General features: G+C 45.4%; 1 protein-coding gene across 3 annotated transcripts; it reads left to right on the forward strand.

Moving 5' to 3' along the window:
• Nucleotides 1–1,258: 1,258 nt before the first annotated feature.
• On the forward strand, nt 1,259–25,061 carry LOC135440442 (uncharacterized). 3 transcript variants are annotated; one of them, XM_064699607.1, is made up of 9 exons: nt 1,259–1,447; nt 1,529–3,396; nt 13,426–15,155; nt 16,167–16,523; nt 18,215–18,416; nt 19,147–19,310; nt 19,380–21,256; nt 22,624–23,378; nt 23,451–25,047. In XM_064699607.1, the coding sequence occupies exons 1-9, from the start codon at nt 1,274–1,276 to the stop codon at nt 24,469–24,471; spliced, it is 8,148 nt and encodes a 2,715-aa protein (XP_064555677.1). In that variant the 5' UTR covers nt 1,259–1,273; the 3' UTR covers nt 24,472–25,047. The 3 variants fall into 3 exon arrangements, with proteins under 3 accessions (XP_064555677.1, XP_064555675.1, XP_064555674.1); XM_064699605.1 differs by having other exon boundaries at nt 18,269–18,416; nt 19,147–21,256; nt 23,451–25,061; XM_064699604.1 differs by having other exon boundaries at nt 19,147–21,256; nt 23,451–25,060.
• Nucleotides 25,062–26,416: the final 1,355 nt, after the last annotated feature.

Below are 26,416 nucleotides of genomic sequence, written 5' to 3' on the forward strand. Positions count from 1 at the left end.
TTGATAAATTCTTTTGGAGTGCGTGCAAAATAAAGTGAACAGTGAGAAAAAAAATCAAAGCGAAGCGAAGAAAACGCAGTAAGCAAATGACAAAAAGTGCAGCGGCGGCGAAGGCGAAACGTCTAGCACCCGCCCCCCACGCAGCACAGGCCCGCAGCCCCTGCCCCGCTCAATGAGCGAACACACTGGCAAGCACTGGGTGGGTGTCACACTCCCACACACGCACATATGCACACATGCACAGAGCGTGGGACGGCAAATAAAAAAGATAAAATAATTCTTGAACAGCAGACAACAACAAATAACAAAGCCGCTGCACGCCCTCCTCAACAGCAAGGCGCAACAAATTCATGCAAATTTTTTTCTTTTCCCGTTTCTTGTTGTTCTTGTAAAGAGTGTTCCCTTTTTTATTTTTATTTTTTTTTTTCAACAATAGTTTTTTTGTGGCTGCTTTCCAATCGTCCTGTGTGAGTGGGGCGTAGGCATAACAGCTGCAATCGGAAAACGATTGCGCTGCCAGGAAAAATTACGATATTGGCCAGGAATTCGGCAATGCAGGCAAAAACCATACAAGAAAAATAATAATAATTGCAATAGGAAAAGGACGACTCCAAGAAAGAACAACAAAAACGAGTCTAAAATGAACGCAAAAAAAGTGGTCGAAAGGAACGTCGGCGCACAGCGTTGCCACTCGGCGCTGTGAAACGCACGCAGGCAACGCCAAAGCTACAGCGAGTAACGGGACCTAACGAGCTTTTCGTTTTTTTTTCCTTTCCTTTTTTTTGCACTTTCGCGCTCGCTAATTTTAGCTCCCGCTGCTTCTCGCTCGCTCACGTTGCGCTGCATGCGTCGGCGTCGACGTCACAGCTCGGTGTGTGAGTGTGCGTGTGTGTCTGTAGGTGTATAGGTGTGTAGTTGCTGTACGTGGGTGTAGATAAAACGACGCTTCGTATTCCATTTCAAAATTTTTTCTTTGCATCTCACCAAAAAGCTACAATTGCAAAAACAGGAAAACAACAACAATAACAAAAACAAACACACAACAATAATATCAAATTAAAAAAAAAACAACAACAACAACAGCAACAGCAACATTAGAAAGCAGAGCAACTAAAAACGCAAGCAATGCAACAGCAGCATAAGCAGCAGCAACAACAACGAGTGTAGTGTGTGAGACTGTGTACGTCTGTTTGCGTCTGTGTGTGTGTGTGTGTGTGTGTGTGTGTGCGTGTACGTGTGTGTGCAGCTCGCACGCGGCGTGTGTGCGTGAATAATGAAGAAGAAGCAGAAGCAAAAACAGCAGCAGAGGCTAAGAGAGGCGCCAAGAGAAGCATCGCCAGCGGCGGCGTCAGCGTCAGCGACAGCAACAGCGACGGTAGCAGAGGCCGAGAGAGGCGTCGTCAGCAGCAGCAGCAGCAGCAATTCGCGACGCAGCAGCAGCAGCAGCCACAACAACAAATAGCAAAAACTGAGCAGCGTTCGGCAAAGCGCAACCCAGACAACAATAACAACAACACAGGCTATAACAACAACAACAACAACAACTAAGCGCTGCCAAGCCGTTCATCAGCACCGTGCAACGACGCCAATAAGCGGCGGCAGCAGCAGTCGCAGCAGCAGCACCAGCAGCACCTGCAGCAGCAGCATCGCCAGCAGCAGCAACAACAACCACATACACAGCAGCAGCAACAACAACAACCGAAATAGCAGCAAGACAAGCGCAGATGCAAACATGTCAAAAGCAAGAACAGCAAGTGCGTCAGCAACATCAACGTCATCAGCAGCAGCAGCAGCGGCAGCAAGCAGTAACGCGGCCGACTTTAGCGCATTCGATTTTAATGACAGCTCCGATAATTCCGATACGCCATTAGTGCCACGCGCGCCATTCCTCAGTCGCGCCGCAGCTGCTGCAGCAGCGGCAGCAGCAGCCGCATTGAGCGCCAGCAGCGGCAGCAACAGCAGCAGCAGCGCCAATGTGGGCAACAACAATGCTAACAGCAACAACAACAATGGCAACTCGCTGAGCAACAACAGTTTGCACAGCAGCAGTCAGCACAACAACAACAACAACAACAACAACAGCAGCAGCAGAAGTAGCAGCAGCAGCTCGCATAGCAGCGACGACAGCAACAGCAGCGCAACAGCGGCTCAAGCAGCAGCAGCAGCTGCGGCCACGGCGGTTGTGGCTGCAGCGGTCAGCGCATTGCACAATGGCAAACAACAACAGCAGCAACAGCAGCATCAAGAGCAACATCATTACAATAACAACAACAACAACAACAACAACAATGGCAACAACAAAGGCGAAATTGATGAGGAGGACGAGGAGCAGCTGGATGAGGACGACGACGACTATGACGATGAAGACGACGAAGATGACGATGTCATGGATCAGCACATTGGTAGCAGCAGCAACAACAACATGAACAACAACAACAGCAACAACAACAACATAAATAACGTGCACGCCCTGGCGCCGCCCGCATTGCCCGCCGATTTGCGGCACGGAATTAGCTCGCACGATCACAGCCAGGAGCCGCCAGACTACGATGACGAGGATGACGACGAGGACGACGATGATGAGGATGAGGATGCGGATGCGGATGGGGACGCGGCCAGCAGTCATCTGGACAGCCGCACGGCGCTGACATCGACGCATCTGAGCAGCACCGCCGCCGCCGAGAGCAGCGGCTTGCACATGAGCGCAGTGGCCGCGGCGGCAGCAGCAGCAGCAGCAGCCGCAGCAGCAGCGGCTGCCAAGCTGAACGCAGCAAATGTGACGGCCGCACAACTGGAGCATCACAGCCAGAATGCCAGCTCGGTGCTGGATATGGTTAGCAATGTCGGCGGCAGCATTGGCCTCGGCATTGGCAGCGGCATTGGCGGCGGCATTGGCGGATGCAGCAACAGCATTGCTGCGCCGAGCAGCCTCATGGGCGGCAACAGCAACACCAGCTTTTCAACGAACAACAACAGCAACCATGCGCTCAGTTCGACCCTGGGTAGCGGCATCAACTGTGGCAGCGGCGAGCAGCAGCCCTCACGCCACGGCAGCAGCTCGCTCCAGCAGCACCACCAGCAGCAGCACCAGCAGCAGCAGCACCCACAGCAGCTCCAGCAGCAGCACCAACAGCAGCAGCAGCAACAGCTGCACCAGCAACAGCAGCAGCCGCAACAGTCTAGCAGCGCTGGTAGCGGCAGCGGCAGCGGCAGTGGCAGCGCAGCCAGCGAACGACGCAAATATCGCCATCAGAACTACAGCAAGAACATCTACATTGGCACCAAGAACGCCGAGAAATGGGAGCACATGCGCACCCGGCTGCAGTTCAAGAACGACGTCGAGTTCGTCGCCTACCTCCTGAACCTGGCCGACAACGACACGGATCGCCTTAACAAGTGAGTACATACGAAATCGTAATGTGAAAGTCGATTCCATTTAACACAGAATCGAATTCAACTAAAGATCCAGTTCCATCCTCGTGGATAGAAATAATGCTGGAAAGTGACTTATTGACTGACTGATTGAACGACTGTTTGACTGACTGATTGACGTACTGACCGGGTGGTAATCAACGCACAAAGCTGCATTTTACGCTGCAGTTCCTTTTAATTTCCCTTTCCCTTTCCTTTTAATTCCACTCGCAACTGTGGAAAATGAATGGAAAATCATTAAATGCATCTTATTTGCTTACAATCCGATTGACTTTGAATTCACTTTCAAAGTTCCTTGGGAAAATCTATAAAATAAGTTCTTCACACTCAACCTTGAGTTGCCTGAACGACCGTTGGATTTTTGACCCTAGACTCATTTTCAAAACTCCATATTAAGTGTGATTGAATACATTTTGTAAAAGGGGCTCACATAATTGCAAAGATTTGTTTGGCATACAAACGACTTCATAGATAAGACTTTCTCTTTAACGTTTTGTATAAAATATATTTTGAGACGTACAATGAAAAAAACAAAAAAACCGACGGGAAAATCATATTGGCCAATTAAAAAGTTCATATTTTCCACATGACCCCCCATAAATATGGTTAATGCTGCCAAAAATATCTAAATCTAAGACTATATTATTAAAGCCGCGACATCTTATACAAATAACAAGTAAAAGAGGGCTTAACTATGTCAATAAGGGTAAAAAGGCAAAATGGTTTGGTGCAAAGTACGTAACAGGCAGACGGAGACATCTCTGATCTAATGAAGTATATATATATTTTGGGCAGAGTCAGTAGCCGACTCGATCTCAAGACTATAAGAGAAACTTTAAACCTAGCTTCTTCTTTTGCCAAGTCGTTGCAATCTTTCCCGTTCCCCGTTTCCATGAAATCGAACAAAATCGATATCGGAATCTGGTTTTTGATCATATTTCAAAGCTTATAAGGGCTTAAGATGCCAAATTTGATCTGAAGACTCTCCGTTAACATACACAGATCAAGAATATCTCATATTTCCCGATGCCATCAAATTTATTCAGAAAAATTGTGGACGTATGGCCTTGGGGGCTCCATATTGATGCCTTAGAAATCTCATAAAAATCGGGCAATATACGACAAAGTAGATCAAGAATGATCTTCACTCAGTTTGGATCTAAGGGAAGAAGCAGGTAGACGCGAGGTTCATGAAATCTCCTAGTCGGGGTATTCCGACTAAAACCCTCTTACTTGTAAAAAATGCCGCCTTTTTCATATTGGTCGGAGCGGGAGAAGGTATTCAATAGGTGAAATAATCCTACTCCTTGTATACTATACGAGAGCCCATGTACCAATTTTTGTGTATCTAGCTCGTTCAATCCCTGGGCTATGCTTTAGGAACCTTGTTTCAAAATCGATATTTATCGACATCGTTGAAAAGGGGGAAAATATCGCAGTTAAAAACTAGCTCGTTCGAATTTATGTATTTCTTATTTCAAGTCTCGAACTTATAGTTTTCGAGATCGTCATGCCGGCAGAGAGACGGGCATAGCCAGATCAGACTCAGCTCGTCGTCCTGATCACGAAACTATACATAGCTATTGGTTATATATTATTTATATGGTTAAAAAGAAAAAAGAGATGAGCAGATCAACTTTATAGCTATTCCAAGAACATTCGATTTCTATCATTATAGACTTTGCTATTGACTGCAGGTTGGCACTCGCTTTGTCAGTCTCTGGAAGCTTAAACTCGTTGCGAATTTTATCGCGTCCTACGACAAGCGAGAACGGAAAAGCGAGCAACGCCGCTGGCTGAGGCTTTGGTTTACAGCTGTGTTGCTGTAGTAGACCTTATTAATTAAAACAGAAAAGCGCAGGAACCGATATATATATTTGAAAAATGGGCTCAGCAAGTTCCCTATCTGTGCTTTAAAGCCGCCTTTGAAATATTTAAATGAAAGTTTGTTATGCCATGTGCTACCCCAATTCATATATTAATATTGTGTCGTCTTTAGTTAAGTCTGTAGCCCTCATTGCCTATAGCACTGATGAAATGACAACCCTTACGTCAGTAATAATGGAAAATCCTAAATCACTAAAGGGTTGATCTTAAATATTGTTTAAGGTATCCCACAGAATTCGACTACAAACTGGTTAGCTTCAGATACCCCTTGCTAAACCAACTGCAAATGAGGTTGCCTTTAAAACTAGAAGAGTATTGATTTGTATTATTTTATTTAATTAGTAGAGCCAATGGTTTTAGCCATAATCAAAGCCACCCTTAATGGAACGATTATTGATCCAACGCATCCAGCTCCATTAGCTCCAATATAGGTTCGTCAATAGAAACTCACTTGTCGGTTTCTTTGGCTAGCATTTAAATATCACCCATGTAAAACATTTTAATCGAAAGCTCTAACAGAAAAATAACTAACATGCTCTTTAAGCTGACATCAATTGTCCTGGCTACATTCTTCGATACAGGATGTTCGCGAGCTCGTCTTATCAATCGTCCTCTCCGGACTAGTTGTAAAGGTTTCGGCCATTGAGCTCGATAACTTACTCCAATTGTCGGACGTGCGGACGAGCACGCGCACCCTGTCCATGATCCTCCTATAGAGCTCAACGGGTACCACGGTTTGTAATTTGCACAGCAGGATATGTGGATCCGCACAGATCATAATCGCATTGGCAAAGTAGTGGACGGCCCTCTCCCAGTCATTGCGCCGCACATATGTTTCACCCAGATACACGTGCCGCAAAAAGTATTCGACCACTTCGGCATTGAGCGGGGACTTACAGTAGGTGGCGGGTTGCGCTATTTCCAGTTGCCGTCGCTCGTGCACTTTCCGTCTGTATTGAGGATCTTTGCAGCGTTTGTGGTCAAAGTAAATGCAATAGCTAACGAATGCCAGTGCTGCCAGACCAAACAATATTACCTTGTGGCCACTAAATTCGGGCATTGTTTTCTGAATATGCTACCTCACACCTTAAATTTGGCCGGACGAAAATATTTGATATTCAGATATTCAGAAGTTAAAATACTAAGATACTGATTACATTTTGAATGACAGCTCTAGACGTAATTTACTCAAACCGTGCCGATTTAAAGCCGATTAAAATGTTATATGTATTTTCTCGTATCTCACAAGCAGAACCATATTTTTTGGTATATCCCTCCATTTCCAAAACATCGATAATGGGCGCAGTTTTGTCAGCATAACCACCCAAAACTTGATATGCGTATCTCTCATAGGCTACGATATACGCAAAGCCTTGACAGACAATCGATATCTACCGATTTAATAGAAACGGGCTCTCTTTGAAATATAGTTGATTTGCGTTTAGAACAAGATCACAAGAACATACACTCTACACTTGAGTCTCTAGTTCTCTCTGAACTCATTCACTTATACAGATTGCCGGACGGACAAGATCGACTTGATTATTGTATGCTGACCAATAGCAGGCATATGGGCACAGCGATACCTCCTCCAATTTCAATGGATTATACGAAAGACATATTGTCTTAAGATGAGTAACGCCCATACATTTGAATGCGACGCAAAATTTCTAGCCTGGCTTCTCATCTGGCTTTTCCCACTCTACGCGACATGGCAGCCGACTGGCTGTTCGCTCTCTAAAGGCAGACGAAGTCGCGGCTTGTTGATGCTGACACGAGCATCGAAGTTAGTCGCCAGCTTGTCTTCAGCAAGCTGGTGCTCAGCGTCGATTCTTTCGGCAATCATAGAGCCGAAGCTGAGAGTACATTCTATTTTTAGCTTTTTCGCTCCTTCAGTTGAGAGGGCGCAATGATACTGATTTCGTTTTCGTTTTCAGTTTTCAAAAAATCAAGCTGCATAGTAGCATTTTGTTGTATAGCGTTACTCATCTTAGTGTTTATATTGTCTTTGTTTATACCCACAGCTGAGTTAAGTCGCAGGGTTGCCATCCTATTTGGATGTAGAAGCACTCGCAATTGCATTTTATTTAACAGTTAGTTAAAGTGACAAGTAAAGTAACCAAGACTTTTAGCCGGCACCTTAGCGAGCCCTTAACTGGATGTGACATTTAATTAAACGCCATCTTAACTGGACATTGACCGCCATTTTGAATAAGCACCTGCCTGGCAGCTCCCTGCAGGCCGTCAAAAGCTTAACGTGTCTTGTTTGCGATCGCTTTCAAAAAGCTTTATCGCATTTTTGCTGCTGACCCTTGCACAGCTAATTATTTGCTTTGATTGCATTTCAAACGGAAGTCAGCAAAGCTTTGTGAGAGGAGAGCACATTACATTGTGACGCTCTCTCGCTCGCTGCTCAAAAGCGAATGCCCGCACAAAAGCACAAAGCATGAACTGTGGCGTGGCTAGGCGCAACGGCAAGACGAGGCAAGGCAAGACGAGGCGAGGCGAGGCGGGGCGAGCTGAGTTAAGTTGAGTTAAGGCGAATTAAGTTGAATGAAGAACAAGAACAAAAGCCGCAAAAGGCAGCCAAAGATATGGGAACGCTCCGTTGCCCAAGATTGTTGATAGTTGAAACGATGTCGACGCAAGCACACGCACACACAGAAGAAGCAGAGAGAGAGTGAGCGAGCGAGAGAGAGAGAGAGAGAGAGAGAGCGAGAGCGCAAGAGACAACTTTTGGGCAACACACGCCGTGGTGCCATGTCTGCCGCGAACTGCGAACTGTGTTGATGGGGGCAGCGCCAACCAAACGGGGTGGCTAAGTGGTGAGGAGGCGGCGGCGCGGCACAAAAGCGAGCCATGTTAAAGCGATTTATGCCCGAGTGCATCAGCGAGCCACCCAGCCCTCCCAGCCCCCGTTCCCGCTGAAATCTACAATCGACTGAACTGCACCGCACTGCACCCTGTGCCAGCTACAAAGGCACAAATGCGGCATTCGTGCGGTTGCATGCAACGGCGCTTTCATGTTGCCTGTGTCGCAGCCTGAGCCCGAGCCTCAGTCAGAGCTGGAGCTGGAGCTGGAGCTGGAGACGGCGCCCGCTGTGTGCAACGTCGTTGCAGCCGCCATGTCAGCGGAAGCGGAAAAAGCAACACACATGCATACAACAAACAGAGAAACACACACACACACACACATACACAGTTACACACGCTGGCACATACTTAAGCAACATTGAACAGCATGCGGCTGCGTCTGTTGTTGTTGCAACAGCATTTTGCATGCATTTGTATGCCATGCTGCCAATTCGCTTTATAGCGAATGTGTGTGTGTGTGTATGTATGTGTGTGTGTATGTATGTGTGTGTGTCTGTATTTCATGGCGTTGCCTGCGAGTCGCAACCAAATCAGAAACCCCCAACCCAAACATCCATCGAAAATGCGCGGCGTGTTTTCTGGAGTTACTGTTGCCCTGCCACGCCTTGTACGAAATGTTGTTGTGGTTGTTGTTGTGGCTGTTGTTGTTGTTGTTGTTGCAACGTGCCCACCATTTGGCGCTTTGTGCGTTTTTTCGTACACTGCATACCCCGGACCAAAACTGATTTTCAGCATTCGTTTTCCAGATGCAGATGCCAATGCAACTTAAGTTGATTTATTTTGCCTTTGACTGTGCTCCATGGACTTGTTCGAGCCATCGAAAAGCTATACCAAATTATCTGCTTTGAGATGTTAAGAAAGTACCTGATATTGTTGGGAGATGATAAGCGGGATAACTGAGCGTGTTGAGCTGTAGCGAGAGGATATTTTATACTGAAATAATAAATATCGCTTATTCCTTTTTCCTCTAAACTACTAAAAATGTACAAGCTTTTCCCCTGGCCTGAAAGCTTAAGCCCAAGAGATCAGCAAAGCTCTAAGAGGTTCAAGGCAATGAGTACTCGAGTACTAGTGAGGAATTCTTCCCCTTCTTCGAGCTTTAGCTACCTACCCAAAACAAAAACTTAAACTGAAAATGCTTTGATCGTAATTCTAATTTGTCCGAGATCTATACAGAATCTTAGCTTTCAGGCTGCCCCAGTTTTAGCATAGCTGTGACTATCCTTAATGTGAATGCGAAAAGCTTGTCAGCTGAGTTGCAATTTTTGTCCCGTGTCCCCGGGGCTCCATTGCACATTTCCCATAGCTAATATAAACGGCTGCAGCACACACACACACACACAGAGACACCCACGCAGCAGAGAATCGGAGAACAGAAACCACTGTGCACGAATGTCGCCTATCGCGTTGCCTTAGCTTTTCGTTCATTTCGTGTTTATTTCGTTTCTCGCATTTCGCCCATGTCGCCAATTTCTGCGCATTTACGACATCTCGCCCAAAAGCACAAACACCAGTCATGAGTGGGAATGCGGGTGCAGGGGGCCACTGCACGTGTATTGCGTATGTGTGTGTGCGTGTGTATGTGTGTGTGTATGTGCACAAGGATGAGTGTACTTAATGCGCCAACGAGTAACGCACACGAAACGAGCACCACAAACTGAATCAGATTCCGAATCAGCCCCCATTGAAACTCATCAGCCCAAAGCCCAGAGCAACCCCCGCGACGCCCTCAAGCAGCACATTAATGGCAAGGCAACAGCAACAGCAACACACACGCACACACACACACACACACATAGAGAAAGAGCCGAGCACAGCAGAAACAGAAACAGAAGCAGAAACACAAACAGCCAACTGTAAATTCAGAACAGAACAGAACACTGAAAGCCGAGGCCGAGGCAGAGGCAGAGGCAGCTGGCGGCGAATCGAAAGAGTGTGCGGTGTGTGTGTGTGTGGGGGGGGGGGGGGGGCTGTTTGGTGTGTGAGCCACAAAGTGGAGCAGGATAAGTGGTGCGAGTGAGGCGGGGGAGAATGGGAGTGGGAGTGGGACTGACTGACTGCCTGCCGGTTGTTTCTCTGGCGCTGGCGCTGTTTTCGATATTGTTGTTAAGGTCCTAAGGTGGAGGATTTAATGAAGGATAACACAAATACACACACATACTCACAGGCACGGAGACATATACACGCACACAAAGTGACGCACAACGTGCGCGTTGCTGCGGACCATGTGCAATTTTCAGCGATAGCGACAACAACAACAGCAATGGCAAAAACAACGACAACAGCGACAAGGACAACAACAACGTGGCCGTATTACACTTACGGTTCGGCGGTGCGCTGATGAATTTCCTGTGCACGAAACACAGCTGAGAATAGGTTAATGTATGTGTGGGGTAAGAGGGTAACGGACGGGCAGGGGGAGGCGGGCAGGCAGTGGGCGTAGCAGCAGTGCTTGCTTGGGAGATATTACATGCAAGTGCATATCATGCTGCCGCCTTGGAGCTGGCAATTAAAGGCGGCCCACCGACAACTAGCATCCATATGGCATATTATTATGCACGGGCGAACTCAACGCAGGATTCAAAGAATACAATAAACAAACAGCTTAGGGATGGAGACGAGTAGGAGTGGGAGTGGCAGGTAAGGCTGCTTGCGTGCAGCCCGCAACAGCAACCAGTTGCACCTAATTGAAGAACTGATCTGCAGTTGGATTATAAATGTCTGGCCAGCTGTAAGTTAAGTGCAATCGGGCCAATGATGGGCAGGGAAATGATGGCATGCATGGAGGCCTGGCAATGGAATGATTTTCCGCTTGGTTGTGGCCAACAAGGCCAAGAACTAGGCAGCTCAGCTGGGCAAATCCATCATAGTTCGATCAACAAAGGGAACTGCGGGAAAGCAAAGTGCCGAAAATTGGATACCCTTACAAACATTTTTATCCATACTTTTAAGTAAAATGAGCTATTTTTATTGCTTTTATTATTATTATTGTTAATTGTAAATAATATTTTTATAATTATTGTTATTTACTTTAACTATAATTATACGAAAGTTATTCAATAGAAAGGGATTTAAAGCCAGTTCCAATTTCTAGATTCCATTCTCGAAATTAGAGGTTAATTTTTCATTTTTAAACGATTCTTCTTGATTTGCTCTTTAAAATTAAGAATTGATATATTCTTGTCTTAGGCGGGCAAGCTCATTAGTGAAACATTTTAGCTTTAAGCCAAAAGTGTCTGTAGGATCATCATAAAACATATAACGTACGTGCTGAGTTTGGGGATGATTATTCATACATACTTTACTATGATAGCATATATGATATTATGATCCGATGCGGCCGACCTCCATATATGTGCATCTTAAATATGTGTTCAAGTTGGGAGCGTCAAAGTAAAATATACCCTGTACCCTGCTCCGAACTATTATAATGTAATAATGTAATATTAAAATAATTTTGTGACCATTTTTGTAGGGCATTAAGTGAATTTTATGCCTTTTAAATAACTAAGGTATTCTAAAAAATTGTATAATTTCTTTTAGCTGAATGTGAAAAAGTATATAAATATATTTTTTTTCAATGGATGCAAATTTATAAAAAAAAGTATGGTTCCCAAAAGTGCAGCTAAAGAGCTTAGATATTCGATTTTCGAATTATGATTACAATCAAAATAGTCTAAGACCGATAAAAGCAATCCTAATCCTCTATAGACCTATCTACTAGGCAGTAAATGTTGAGTTCTTCAAGGAGATGTACGATAATGAATTTAGCATAGCTGAAAAGAGATAATTCGCTCGAACATTATAACTTTTAGAAATAAGAATTATTCAGAAATTAAAGAAGTCTTTTTCATGTCAAGTCCTAGTCTAGAATTGGCATAAACAAAGTATTATTGTTTCAACTCTTCAAACAATGTTTTTAAGCACAAACAGATACATAGATAATTTAGAGAGTTTTAGAAATACTTCTATTTCGCTCGCCATTATTGCCCCAAGTCAAGTTCAAACTAACATTCATTATTTAAAAACTAAGAAATATTTTACAAGTAAGAAAAAAATTGAGGATTTACGAAAGTGAAAAATAGTAATTGAAGTCAACTCAACTCGGAATAGCCTTAATTGCCTCTTAAATACCTCCACGTATATAAATGTTATTCTGTACACATTTAGACACGTTATCATAAAGTCTGAATGGACTTTACGATATTCTTTTCTGCATTTACTGCATAAATACATTTAGGAAATGGACGCTATTCTTTTTAATCCGCATTGAACAAGTAAAACTAAAGTCCTACGTCCATCAATTGGATATTTACGATATTGAAAATAGTTTTCGATTCCTTTGGATAATTGAACTCAACTCAACTCGGAATAGCCTTAAATGCCCTTTGAGGGCTAATCATGTACATATAAGTTATTCTGTACCCATTTCAAAATATTATGATAGGTCCACGATATTCTATTCTGCATTCACTCTTCAAATCCCTTTTAAATTTGCATTGAACAAGTATGTCTGAAGTCCGGCAGATACAGGATTGACGATAATAAAAACGTGTTTTCGTTCATTTGGAAAATTGAAGTCAATTCAACTCAAATCGGAATAGCCTTAAATACCTCTTGAGGGTTTATCCACGTACATATATGTTATACTGCACCCTTTTGGACAAATTATGATAGCTCCGCGATGTTGTCTTCTGCATTCACTCTATAAATCCCAATTGGAAATGGACTCAATCCTTTTAAATCCGCATTGAACAAGTATTAGTGAAGTCCTACAGCTGCTGCTGCTGCCGCTGCTGCTGTTGCTGTCCTTGCTTAACCAGCGCCTGGCAGCGGTCCAGCTTATATTTGGGCGCAGAATAGCGAGAAGAGCGTTAGAGAAATTAATTAAACGCAGGATAGCGAGAAATGAGAAGGACAATGGGGACGATGGCAATGGGGACGATGGCAATGGGGACGAGGGCCGTGGGACAAGGGTGGGGACGATGTGCTGGGGTGTGGACTAAAGGACGACGTCTGCTGGCTTTGGCAGTGGGCGTCCCTGAGTGAGCGTGGGCGTGGGCGTCGGCGTGGGCATGGGCATGGAGTCAGCAGGCGTGAACGTGACGCCATGCATGGAAATAACGCATTTTGTCGACCCACTTTTGGTTGCGCACCATCATAATCAACATATTCCCCCTCTCTTTTGTCACTCTTTGTTTCTATTTTTGTCCGTCTCTTATTCTCTTGCAGCCTGCCGCCACCATCACCGGAACACACGCCCACCAAGGGATTCGATGGAAACTTCAAGCTGGAACCGAATCTGAGCGTGAAAGACTTTGCCCCACCGCCGGAGAATGGCAACGGCAATGGCAGCCTGGAGTCCGGCGGCCCGTCCGTTGCCATGGCCACGCCCACGCCGCCGCAGCGCAAGCGCTACAAGAAGCGCGTGCAGTTCACCACCGACGCCCTCAATGGCTATGCGGGCGCCAAGGCCAAGGGTGGCGCTGGCGCTGGCGTTGGCGTTGCAGCTGCTGGCGCTGCCACAGCCGGCGGCTACAACAATAACAACAACAACAGCTTTGGCACAACAGTCAAGTCGAAGAAGCAAGAGGCCAAAGCAGCCGCGGCTGCCCTGAAGGCAAGCGCTACGGCAGCGGCAGCAGCAGCAGCAGCGGCGGCAGCCTCGTCGGCACTGCCCGAGGTGCTCGACTGTCGCATCGCGGAAAAGATCAAGAGCGAACTGGAGGCATGCAGCAAGGAGTCCCTGCCAAGTGCACTGTGCCTCAAAAAGGCTGCTGCTGCTGCCGCAGCCGCTGCAGCGGCGGCGCGTCACAGTGACGAGGACGAGGACGAAGAGGACGACCATCATCAGCAACAGCAACAGCACCAGCACCAGCAGCTGGCGGCGCCGACATCAACGGGCGCGAGTCACGCCTCCACGGCACCGGCAACGCTGCTGGGCACTGGCTGCGGCGGTGCAGACATGGTGGATGCCAGCAGTGCCAGCAACGGGCAGCTGGGCAACTTCCATGTGCGATCCAAGAGCCAGGCGGGCAACAAGAAGTCGCAAGCCGCGAAAGCAGCTGCTGCCGCAGCGGCGGCGGCAGCAGCAGCTGCTGCAGCGGCGGCCATGATGCCGCCCAACAGCTATGATGAGCCGGAAGATGATTCGGCTGTTGGGCCGGGCGATGATGATGAAGAGGACGATGAGGAACTGGACGAGGAGGCACTGGCGCGTGAGATGAAAATGGAGCAGAACTTTGTAGAGGAGGAGGATGAGCACGATATCGCGTTCCGGTCGCAACAGTCCTGCCGCGAGTGCTCCATCTCGCACGACCACAAGCTGTGCCCGCTGCGCAATGCCTGCGGCAATGTAACGGACGCAGTGGATCTGGCTGAGTGGATCGAGCGCCGAAATCTGGAGGCGTTGGCCAAGCTAAAGGCGGACGCACAGCGCCAGGCCAAGGTGGGCAGGCCGCGACACGATGACGACGAGGACGACATGGAGGACATGGACATGGACGAGTCATCGCAATTGTCCGAGCTGGAGACAAAGCCGCTGATTACCTTCGCCGAGGCCTCGGTGCCCGCCGAATTCGAGCTGCACAACGTGGAGCCCAATGTCACCGGCGTCTTTGCCCGCACCGAGGTCCGTGCCTACACCAAACTGGGCCCACTCATCGGCCAGCCGGTGCAGAGCGGTGAGGTGCGCGAGGGCAGCGACATGAAGTGGATATTCGAGATGTGCGAGGCCGGCGCCGACAAATCCTATCTGCTCTGCTGCGATAATCCCAACGCCTCCAACTGGCTGCGCTTTATCCGGCCCGCGCCCAGCTACGAGGAGCGCAATGTCAATCTCGTTTCCATCGATCGCCAGGCCTACTTCGTCAGCTGTCGCGATCTCCGCAACGGCATGGAGCTGCTCTACTGGAGTGATGACTGCAACACCATGTGGCGCAAGAAGCACACTGAGAAAACAAGTAAGTCGCACAGTAGGCACCCACTAAACCGGCCAGCATATGGCCCGTTGTCATTAAGATTTATGTTTGCCCAACTAATTGGTTGACTGGATGTTAGTCATCAACTCATGCAATGATTACTTATCGGTCTGGAAATCTTAACAAGCTGACTAGTTTATGGTTCAATAACATTTGCTGAGACTATCGGACATCTTCCTAGCAAAGTTATCAGGCGCTTTAACTTGTTGTCGAATAGAGTCTCAATCAAACTGCTGAGCTGCCTAATCAGCAGTCTATTTATCTTCCTGCTAAGTTATAAACAATTCGTGGCGTTGCCACATTTTCATATCCTTTTCTGTAAAACTGACTCGTTTCCTAATTATCACCCTAGCAAAGTTATCAGGCGCTTTAACTTGTTGTCAAATAGAGTTTCAATCAAACTGCTGAGCTGCCTACTAAAATCAGCAGTCTATTTAAACAGTGTTGCCACTTAGTTATTATTAGCACATATGGCAGTATCAAACAAATACCTGCCAATCCAGCTGGTAAATACTTAACAAGAAGATATAAACTTAGTATAGCCCCTTTGCTTTGCATTGCATGGATATGAACAATTCGTGGTGCTGCCACATTTTCATATAATTTTCTGTAACACTAAACTTCAGACTCCTAAGTCCGATAATTTTGACAAGCTGATTCGATTCCTGAAACTATCACTCTAAACAAGTTGATATGGGCTTTAACTTGTTGTGTAATTAGTTTTCAGTGATATCTATCAACCTCGCTGGTAAATACTTAACGCGAAGTTATAATCCTTAATATAAGATTAGACATGTCATCAGATTTATCTTCTTGTCAAATTTGTCACTTAAAGCCCCTTCATTCTCCCATGCCACATGGCTGTCTTTTAAGCCAAAACTTAAGTGCATCTTCAGCAAATGTCATTTTGGATTGTTATTAATTGCATTGAGTCAACACTTACTCATCGTTTTCTCTGTTATTCTCCGAAAAAAAAATAATAAAAATAAACAGACTGCGGCGGCTGCAATTTAAAGTTCGAGCATCCGCTTTACTACCGCACGCACTGCTCAGTTTTTCACGATCCATCGATGAGCCTAACCATACGGAAGTACCACTGCAAGGTGTGCGGCGAGGCGGTGCTGGGGAAGGACAACATCATGAAGCATGCGGCCGAGAAGCACGACGGCAAGGGCGCCTATCAGTGCCAGTTCTGCAACAAGTTTTTCCTACGCCTCAACTATCTGGAGATGCATCGCACCTACGGCTGTGCCTCGAACCCGAACCGATCGCGGCCGGTCTGCGATTTCTGTGGTCGTAAATTCTGTCAGCCACAAAAGCTGAAGGCGCACATTAAGCGCGTCCACAGTGGTAAGTTGGGAATATGCCACGCCTTCCACATAGAACGTAAATACTTGCGTAAATACGTAGAAGTCTGTATATCGTAAGCGTATGCAACAATAGCGGAGAATATTGTAAGCTCGTTTATCGCATATCGTATATCGCATATCATAAATCGCATATCGTAAATCGCATATCGTAAATCGCATATCGTAAATCATATCGTATTATATATCGTAAATCGTGTATCGTTAATATAAACTCCACCGACGCTATACCGCTTCTCAATAGTAATGTACTAAACACTCTTCATCACACCCAAAAAAATCAAACACACATTAACCAATATCGTATGTACTAATATCGTAAAATAACGCAACCTGCTTAGCCGTAACTACTAACCAACCATTTAAGCACACAATCACCATCAGTCACCACAAGAACACACACACACACATACTCACACACACTTAAAACACCCATTTGTGATCGCTCATCCTCATGCCTCTTCAGTTGTATGCCTAATTGGTCGATACCATTTTTATATGCTTGGTTCATTTCTTAACGAGTTTAGTTGATACACATCACATAGATCAAATACACACAAACATCTTAGTCCGGCAGACACAACGGGAATTTGGAAAACTCATTCAGGCCTGAACAGAATTATTTGGTGCACAAATTAGCAAAGGAACTTTACTTAAATAAATAATAATGATTTTCCCTTGAATTAAAATATTTCTGAAAGATGAGGGATGAGCCACATGGGTACGATATATCTTTCAGAATTTTTTAAATATTTCATGGAGTTTTAAATAGCTTTCTAATAAGGAACTAAGGAACTGGCCAAACAATAAGCACATCCTTAGAATCTTTCAACTTGATATACGTAGAGTTATTTGTGTCATGATAGATTGGATAAGATTAGTTGTTGACAATGTTCATGTTCAGTTCAAGGGTGATTTCGTAGGATGGATTAGTTAACTACGCTGTCATATTCAATTATGATAAAAAACAAAATATTTTCGAAATATGAGTTTTGAAAACATATTTTTAAAAAATAGTTCGACTCAAGCTTTAGTTCATATTCAAAAATAAATGCAAATCCGCGTTCGAACTGATTCGAAAAAAATATTTTACTTTGGAGTTGAGAAACTTGGAAATTTGCTTTATCCCAAAGCAAAGGAATTAAGATTCAGGGTGTAGAAGTTCAATTTGGAAAACCCTTAACCTTACGATAGATCTATAATCGATTAATTTAAATACTTATTGAGATCGATCACTTTATAGCATTCGATTAAAGATTTTCACGCCGTTTATAGAATTAACTATTTATACGAACCACTACACCGAGCCACTGATCCACTGAGCCACTGAGCCACTAAATAAACCACAAACAAAGCAGCATACGTAAACAGCATCATTGTAAAATCGCTTTTAGTGAATGATTTGCTTTGTATTTGATTTGTGTTTGGTATTTGATCTTGAGTTTTTGGTGCTGAGCGGATCAGCATTATGTAAAAACTATATTGATATGGTTTATTTGTTCGATCTAGTGACTTATGCTTTCTGTGTGTTTTGGCTTACGTTCTTGTGATTTGTGTTCGTACGTTCGTTTGTTGTTGGGTTCGATTTACCTATGAATTTTCTGTATTCACTAATTTTCTTTCAAAATCACCACAATCCGAAAATTTCATTTTCTTCATACAATTTCATTTTAGATATGGCTGAAGTTTTACGAGATTTTCAGTGTAAATTATGTTCAAAACTTCTAGGATCGCGTGCGGCATTGCAGCGCCACTCGAAGGAGGTGCACAGCCGCAACTCAACAGTGGTGAGTTGTCCGCGCTGCCAGAAACTCTTCCAGAATCGCAGCAATCTGAAGATCCACATGCTCACGCATTCGGGCGTGCGTCCCTTCAAGTAAGTGCCCCCAACCCGTTCCGACAATCCCACTTGCAATCGGCCCTTGCCGCACTAACAACCACACGAGAGAAAAAATCAAATACGAAAGTACTTAAATTAAGTAAGACGAGTCTTAAAAGTACGCAAATATCGCTAATAGTTCCTTTTTCTTGTATGAACTAACTTAAATCAAGTTATGAAGTCTTCATTTCTTAATTCTGGTATGACTCTCAAGTATAAAACTCTTTTTTCAAGTATAACTTTTAAAATTCGAAAAAAAACTTAAATTATGTATTTTATATGCTTGACTCAAAGAAGAAATTCTTATTTCAAATGTTAATTTTAAGTACGAAAAAAAATTAAATCAACATATTTTTCAAGTATGAGTCAAGCTTAAAATTCGTATTTCAAGTATGAGCTCTTATGAATGTACTTAAATCAAGTTCAGCTGCTCTTAAAACAATCCCAGTTTGAACTTGAAACAAGTTTTGGTTAGTCTTTATCAGGCCCTTTGCTTTGCAACTTCAAGAAATTGTAAACTTGAACTTGAGCACAACTTTGATGCATCTTGATTTTTTAAAGCTTGATTTAAATACAAATATTAATTTAAATGACTTTTACTTGATTCAAGAAGTTCTAGTTAATGTTACTGCAATAACTTTTAGCTTCAGTTAGGATTTTCGTTTTTTCTCTCTGTGCATATTTGATTTACACACACGCACACACATACTCATGCGGTCATTCGCAGGTGCGCGGAACCAGAGTGCAATGCCGCCTTCACCACGAAGCAGTGCCTACAGTTCCATTACAAGAAGGTGCACAATTATACCCAGGAGCAAATGCCGAAGATAGAGCGCAGCGTGGCCTACACTTTCGATGCCTACTCGGGCGGCATGAAGGTGGACTTTTTGGGTAAGCCAGTAGGGCAGGCGCAGTTGGGTGTACTAGCGCCACGCCCTAACGCTGCCCTCTCCTTCACAGAGCAAGCACCGCGTCGGCGACGGAAGAGCCTCGAGGATCAGAACCAAAACTCGATGCTCAGCAGCTCGATGCAAAGCGACACCGAGTACAGCGACGACAATATATTCGAGGCCATTAAGAAGAGCGGCAAATCCATTAAGGATCTGTGCCGCAACGAGCCGAATCTCTCACTGCTCAGCTCCAAGATCTCCAGCATATTTGGCGAGAAGGTGCCACCTGTGCAACAGGTGTCGAGCCAGGTAAGCGCCGTTGTCTCCGCCACCGCAGCTGGCACCGGACGCAAGCGCAAGCGGAAGAAGGAACCGGCGCTCCCATCCCTCACCGCCCAGCAGCAGCAGCAGCAGCAGCAACAACAACAGCAACAACAACAGCAACAGCTACAGCAGCAGCAACATGCCCAGCAGTGCCACCAGCAGCAGCAGCAGCAGCAGCAACAGCAGCAACAGCAGCAACAGCAACAGCAGCAGCAGCTCCACGGCGGACATCTAGATCAGTCGCCCTCGCATCTGTCACATCAGCAGCTCCAGCAGCAGCCACAGTATCATGCGCACAGCCACGCCCACGCTCATGTGCATGCACACGCCCACCAGCAGCAACAGCAGCAGCAGCAGCAACAGCAACAGCAGGCGGCCGCGCACCACCAGCAGCAACTGCACGATGCCGACGAGGAGGAGGAGAGCGCACGCCTGGAGCAGGTGCGTCGCAAGCAGAACGCCCAGCTCAGCCTAGTCGAGTCCTTTCTGACCACCACGGCACAGCGGCTCAGCGCCCAACAACAGGTGCAGCAAGTGGTCGCTGCCGCGGCCGCTGTCTCCGCCATGGCCGGCGCTGGCGAGGATCCCGCCAAGCTGGGCCACATGATGGGCCACATGGGCGGCGTGGGCGTCGGCGTTGGCGTAGGCCTCGACGATGATGACGATGACGACGAGGACGATGAGGATGCCACAGCGCACCACCTGCATCACCAGCAGCAACAGCACCAGCAGCAACAGCATCAGCAGCACCACTCGCACCAAGCGCATCCACATCATGCCCACACGCATCCCCACCAGCACGGACAGCAGGCGGGGCAGCAGCCGCACGATGCTGGCTATCGGCATGCGGCCGCCATGAACGCGGCCCTCGGCCAGAACCTGGTCGTCAGCAAGGGCAGCAAGAAGTGGATCGGCGCCGACGATCGGCATTTGAGCGATGGCGGCGACGTGGCCAATGATGCAGCAGTCGGCGGTGCGGGCAGCGGCGGCGGCGGTGGTGTTGTTGTCGGATGCGGTCAGCTGTCAGGTGGTGCCAGTGCTGGCCAGGACCTCGGCTTCGCAGTGCCACCCAGCGCCGTGGACGAGCACAGCAAGCTGCTGGGCCAGAATCGGGACTTCCTGGCACGGCTCATGAGCAGCGCCAGCGCCAGCCATGCCAGCCATCAGCATCAGCATCAGCACAGCGCGCACAGCCGCGAGGAGGACGAGAACAGCTCCTTCCTGGATGTCGTCGAGTCCAACAACAATGCGGCCGCTGCTGCAGCCGCCGCCGCCGCGGCCATGTCCCAATACCATCACAGTGCGGCAGCCAATGGCGGTGCGGGCGCTGCTGGCGGCGCCGGCGGCGGCAACGGTGGCGGTGGCGGAGGCGGTGGTGCTGGCGGGCACACGCCCACCGGTCACACGCCCACAGCGCCCAGCAGCGTGGAGCCGCCCCAAATGCAAATGAACTCGCTCAGCCACTCGCAGTCGTTCATGAGCTCCTTCTACAACAACGCCAACGCAAGACTGAGCGGCGCAGGCGCTGGCGTTGGCGCCAACTCCTCCTCGGCCAGCATGCTGGTGGAGGCGGCCCTCAACTCCGTTGGCAATATGATTGACAGCGAGAGCAGCGATCTTAAGGTGCGTCCAAGTATTTCATGCCCCCCGCCCATTCGGCTAATATCATTTCAAAAATTGTAGCGACCATTGTAAAGAAATACAAATCTTTTTATTATGGAGGGGATTACGATAAATCTTATATATATATATATATATAAATATTTGTCCAGACTGACTGAAAGACTGATTGACTGATTGATGATCAATGCACAGCCAAATCGTCAGAGCTAGGAGGCAGAAACTAATGTTATGTCTGTAAATTCCACCCGAAACTGTGGGAAATTGGTGAAAAGCAAACTTTTAAAGATCTATGAGAAAATTCAGCTAAATATTGAGGTCAAAGGTTCTGTGGGCGATAGTTTACCTTGCGGCTTCAAGTTTATTTCAAAGATCTACATAACAAGCGAATGAATACGGATTTCAGCGCATTTCGTAGTCCATCCCAGGAAAGTAAAATTCGATTTGTTTTTTTGTTTTGTTTTTAATCAAAACAACTTCAAACTAATTTTATTACGGAATGATTTCAAACGTAGAAACGGCTGCAACTGCAAAGATCTTGAGCGAATCAACGGCAAATTCCACAATTTAACAATAAAAGTCCTGAAGATGCAAGTGTCCGATTACGAGATACCCTCTACACAGTACCCGTACTATTGGAAGTGCGTTCTTGAATAACTTCGGTTTATATAGTCCGATCTTTTTCAAAAATATTTAGAGTTTTAAAATGGCACCCAATTGTATGTATATGACAAAGTCCTAGTCTCTTGCGGACGAGCTATTCATAAAGTGAAATATTCTTAATCTGTGTATATTGTGTAGATTGATTGAGAACATATAGTAATGACCCCCTATATGAGAGTGTACAAGTACAAGTAGCTTAAGTGCAACAAACCATTATGTAGGGTATCTTCTAATCGAGAACACTTAATTATTCAATTCTAACTAGACATACTTTTTGTTCTTATTGCATTTCAAGAGCTTCCTAAATAAAACTTATTGGCAATTACCTATCAAGTTGGCTAAATGAAAAGTTAAGGTAGAGCAATGACAGGTCGAATAATCATGATGGCATAATCGGCTCGTTATCTTTTTTTTTGTTTTTTTATCAAAATATATATATATATATATATATAGGTTAGATTCCAGACGTTAATCTTTGCAAAAGGTCGAATTTCTGACATTTAAAATAATTGATATATAATTTTTTTAATTGAATGCGTTCTCAAAAACTTTTCTAAAGGAATATATTTTTTAAGTTAAAAAATTACTTTCTTTATATTTAAGTTTAAATTGAAAAAGGCATTGAAAATGATTTTGTTATATATTCTAAAATGAATAATTAAGTGAAATCTTAGTGAATTTATATATCTAATCCGATTCTGGTTTAGGTACCCACCGATAACCACATAAATAGCGATAGTCCGATGAGTGCGCACGTGGATGCGGAGTCGCAACGCTTTGGCAGCGCCGGCGGCGGTGGGGGCAGCGGGCCGAACGGCGCGGGCATTGGGGCCACCATGGACAACCTGGAGAATGAGCTGAAGATGATGAAGAACCTGGGCAGCTTTCCCATGCAGATACCGCCATTGCCTATGTTCCAGGGCGCTTGCAACATATCGCCGAGCGCCTCGACGCCCACCAATCCGCAGAGTAATCAGAACCAGAACGATGTGGATGTGGATGCCGGCAGCACGCCGCGGCCGCAACATCCGGATTCCGATGGTTTCTCTTCGTCGCACCACCGCACACCGCCCTCGCCGCCGCCCATTTCGCCGGGACGCGACTACGGCGGAATGTTTGGCGCCGGCAATGGTGCCGGCGGCCCCGGCTCCAACAGCACTCCAGCGGGCAGCTCCAGCGGCGGCGGTGGCCCAACGGTGGGCAACAATTTGTCCGCATCGTCGCCGCTGCCGGCGCTGCAGCCGCAGCGGCGCAATGCCTCCAGCGTGGGCAGCACATATCCCGAGCATGAGCTCATCTCGCCCGCCTCCTCGCCGAGCATACCACGCTACAACTTCAACGGCGACATGATGCGCCACAAGCGCGCCGTCCAGGAGCAGGAGCAGCAGGAGCGACGCCACAACATCTCGCGGCACAATCACATGTCCAGCGACGAGGAGAACAGCATCATGCCACAGAACAGGTGAGTCGCCAGCCCACAATGAGCTTGCACTGACTGCGCCAACTCTAATCCTTTTATTTTTTCTGTGAGCAGCGCCGGACAGGATATGCGCATGAAGTTCCCGCAATCGCAGATCGATCTCATGTACTCCAAGTACGAGAGCATGGCCAGCAATCTGAAGTACAACAGCCAGGAGCTGGACTCCCCGGTCGAGTACCGGCAGAGCAGCAACAGCAATGCAGCAAGCGCTGCAGCTGCTGCCGCCGCGGCAGCCAGCGCCGCCAATGACATGTCCGATCTGCAGGGACTGGACATGAGCTCGCGGTCGAATGCGTCGAGCAATTATCATCACAACTTCCAGCTGCCAAGCAGTCGTTACCATCACCACATCTACGATATATTGTCGGATCGAGAGCAGAACCAGCAGGCGCAGGCGCAGCAGCAGACCCCAGCTTCGGTGGTGCATCAGCAGGAGCATGGCAGCCATGGCGGTCACAGTAGCCAGCTGGCGATGCAGCAGCACCAGTCGGCGGCGATGCACAACATGCTGAGCGAGCAGCTGGGCGAGCAGGAGCACGATCAGACCACATCGGTGGATCTGAGCCGTACCGCCAACTATGTGGTGTCGTCTCCGCCGCAGCTGCCATACAACCATCCGCACCACGATATGCTGCGCATGGCCTCGCTGGATCTGACACCAAATACGGCCAATATGGCAGTGGGCAACAATCGATCGTTTCTGTCCTCGCAGATGCAGCACCAGAGCCGCGAGAGTCTCGAGCACCATCGGCTGCTCTCGACGGTGGAGCAGCATCGCATATTGGCCGCCTCGAATGCGGCGGCGGATCAGCATCGACTGCTGGTCGATCCCACCGCCCATTTGCTGATGGAGCAAAACAATCGGCTACTGGGCACCGCGGATCAGTCCCGTCTCCTGGGCGAATCGGCGGCGGCAGCTGCCCAGAATCGACACATGGCCAGAAGCTTTGGTGCCTACCATCAGGTGGCTTCGAGCAATTATCATCCGGGCGTACGGCCACCGCCGGTGCTGCCATCGGCCAACCATCATGCTTCCAATCCGTCGAATTATCATCCATTTCCCGCCTACTACTAGGTGGCGCCATCTGTCGGCCAGCACAGTTGATTTTCGCAAATCCCAAACTAAAAAGCGGCCACCCCCCAGTTTCTATCCCACTATTTCAAGCTATATATAGATCTGATAGATCTGACATATACATGATATATACATATATGTGTGTGTACTCTGAATATACGCTAGATATACGATCATTTAAATATTTATTACCAGCTGCCAGATGACATGCGTGAGGCTAAGTGGACATCTATATACTTAGCTGAAAGAGCTACACATCTAGCCATATAGCTAACCGGGACTGTGTGCAATTCAAATATCAGATATATGTATTTTATATAACCCTGTACATTCGCCTGGCAGCTATCTACATACATACATATGTACGATTACTATCCACGAATCCTCGATTCTATAGTTCAATTTCAAGCGCAAATATATGTTTCAAACGTAACAATTTTTGGTTCCTCGGTTTTATTCGCATGTAACTCTTAACTAACAAGCCACAAATAACTCATTATAAACTATTATTATTATAAAAGCCCCAATTAATGTGTGTCGCATTATGTTCAGTGTCTCAACTACTATTTGAATTATGTGTGAAAAATTATTTTTAAAAATTAACAACAAAAAAATGAATAAAAACTAAAAAAAAATATGGAAAATATGAAAATGAAAAACAACCATAAAGTGTGCCAATATGTGTAAGTGTACATTGAGTTTTTTTTTCGCTACAGCTGGCAAACTACATATAGAAATATATGATTTTGTAACAATAATAATAACAATATGTATAGTTGTATATGTAAAAAATAAAGATTAAAATAAACAGATAATATATACAAATAAAGTTTGAAGAAAACTAAAATTATAAATAAAATACAACACATAAAATTGTAATTTTAAACAATTCGCCGCTGAGTTTGTATAAAATAGAAATTGTATAAAAACAAAATGCGATATTGTATCTCGTATACAAAAAAAAAAAAAACAAAAACAAAACAAAAAAAAATGCATTGCTATTTTTACACCACGAACAAAACAAACAAACAAACAAGAAGTAAAAATTATAAACGAGTACAAACTGTTGAGCAAAGGTTGAGTGAAAGGGCAAGAAAATAATAATAATAATACAAATTGTAATAATAAAAGATTCATTTGGCTAAAAAACACAGCACCAGATCCGAACACGCCCCGGACAAACTCAGCGATAGCAAAGATCAGTAAATATATAATGAATACCAAGTTATAATATTACTAGCTAAAACACTTATTATAACAATTGACAGACACACACATACATACATGTAATAAAATATATATATCTACATATATATATATATATATATATATATATATATACATACATATATGGAACAGTTTGACAGATCAGGAACTTAGCTCAAGCGACTTTTATATTTAGTCCTTATCATTTTTTTTTTGTTTATGCCAAATTGAAAAATGCAAGTGAAACGCAAAGATTTGGCATAGCATATATATATATATATATATATATATATATATATATATATATATATATATATATATATATACATACACATATATACATATATATATATATATGTATATATATATATAGAAACATATACATGAATGTACTAAAAGATATATAAATATAGAAAGTAAATGAATTAATGCATATAATTTCATGTAAATTATTAAATTAACAAATAAAGGCAGGCAAAAGTAACAGGAACTCTATATATATATATATATATATATATATATATATATATATATATATATATATATATTAACATCCCAATGATAATAATAGTGTGCGGGATGCTATATAACATAAATAATGCTGATGTGCTAATTTGCCAATAAGAACATTGAAAATGCTGATAAAAATGATATTTACATGTGGAGTAATCAAATTATCGATTATAAATAAAATGGAAATTATTTGAATGAAAGCAGTTACAATTTGTTATCGATAACA

This window comes from Drosophila montana, unplaced genomic scaffold, assembly GCF_035044405.1.
Source record: "Drosophila montana isolate Dmon_TW-CO22-7 unplaced genomic scaffold, ASM3504440v1 contig_1624_1, whole genome shotgun sequence".
Lineage (NCBI taxonomy): Eukaryota > Metazoa > Arthropoda > Insecta > Diptera > Drosophilidae > Drosophila > Drosophila montana.

What these genes read in the sequence shown, in the direction of transcription:
- LOC135440442 (XM_064699604.1), top strand. Translation starts at nt 1,274, where the DNA reads ATGAAGAAGAAGCAGAAGCAAAAACAGCAGCAGAGGCTAAGAGAGGCG. An exon ending in GACGCAGCAGCAGCAGCAGC is followed by an intron (nt 1,448 to 1,528) that starts CACAACAACAAA and finishes CAGGCTATAACA; the next exon opens with ACAACAACAACAACAACTAA. An exon ending in GCGAGAGCAGCGATCTTAAG is followed by an intron (nt 21,257 to 22,623) that starts GTGCGTCCAAGT and finishes ATTCTGGTTTAG; the next exon opens with GTACCCACCGATAACCACAT.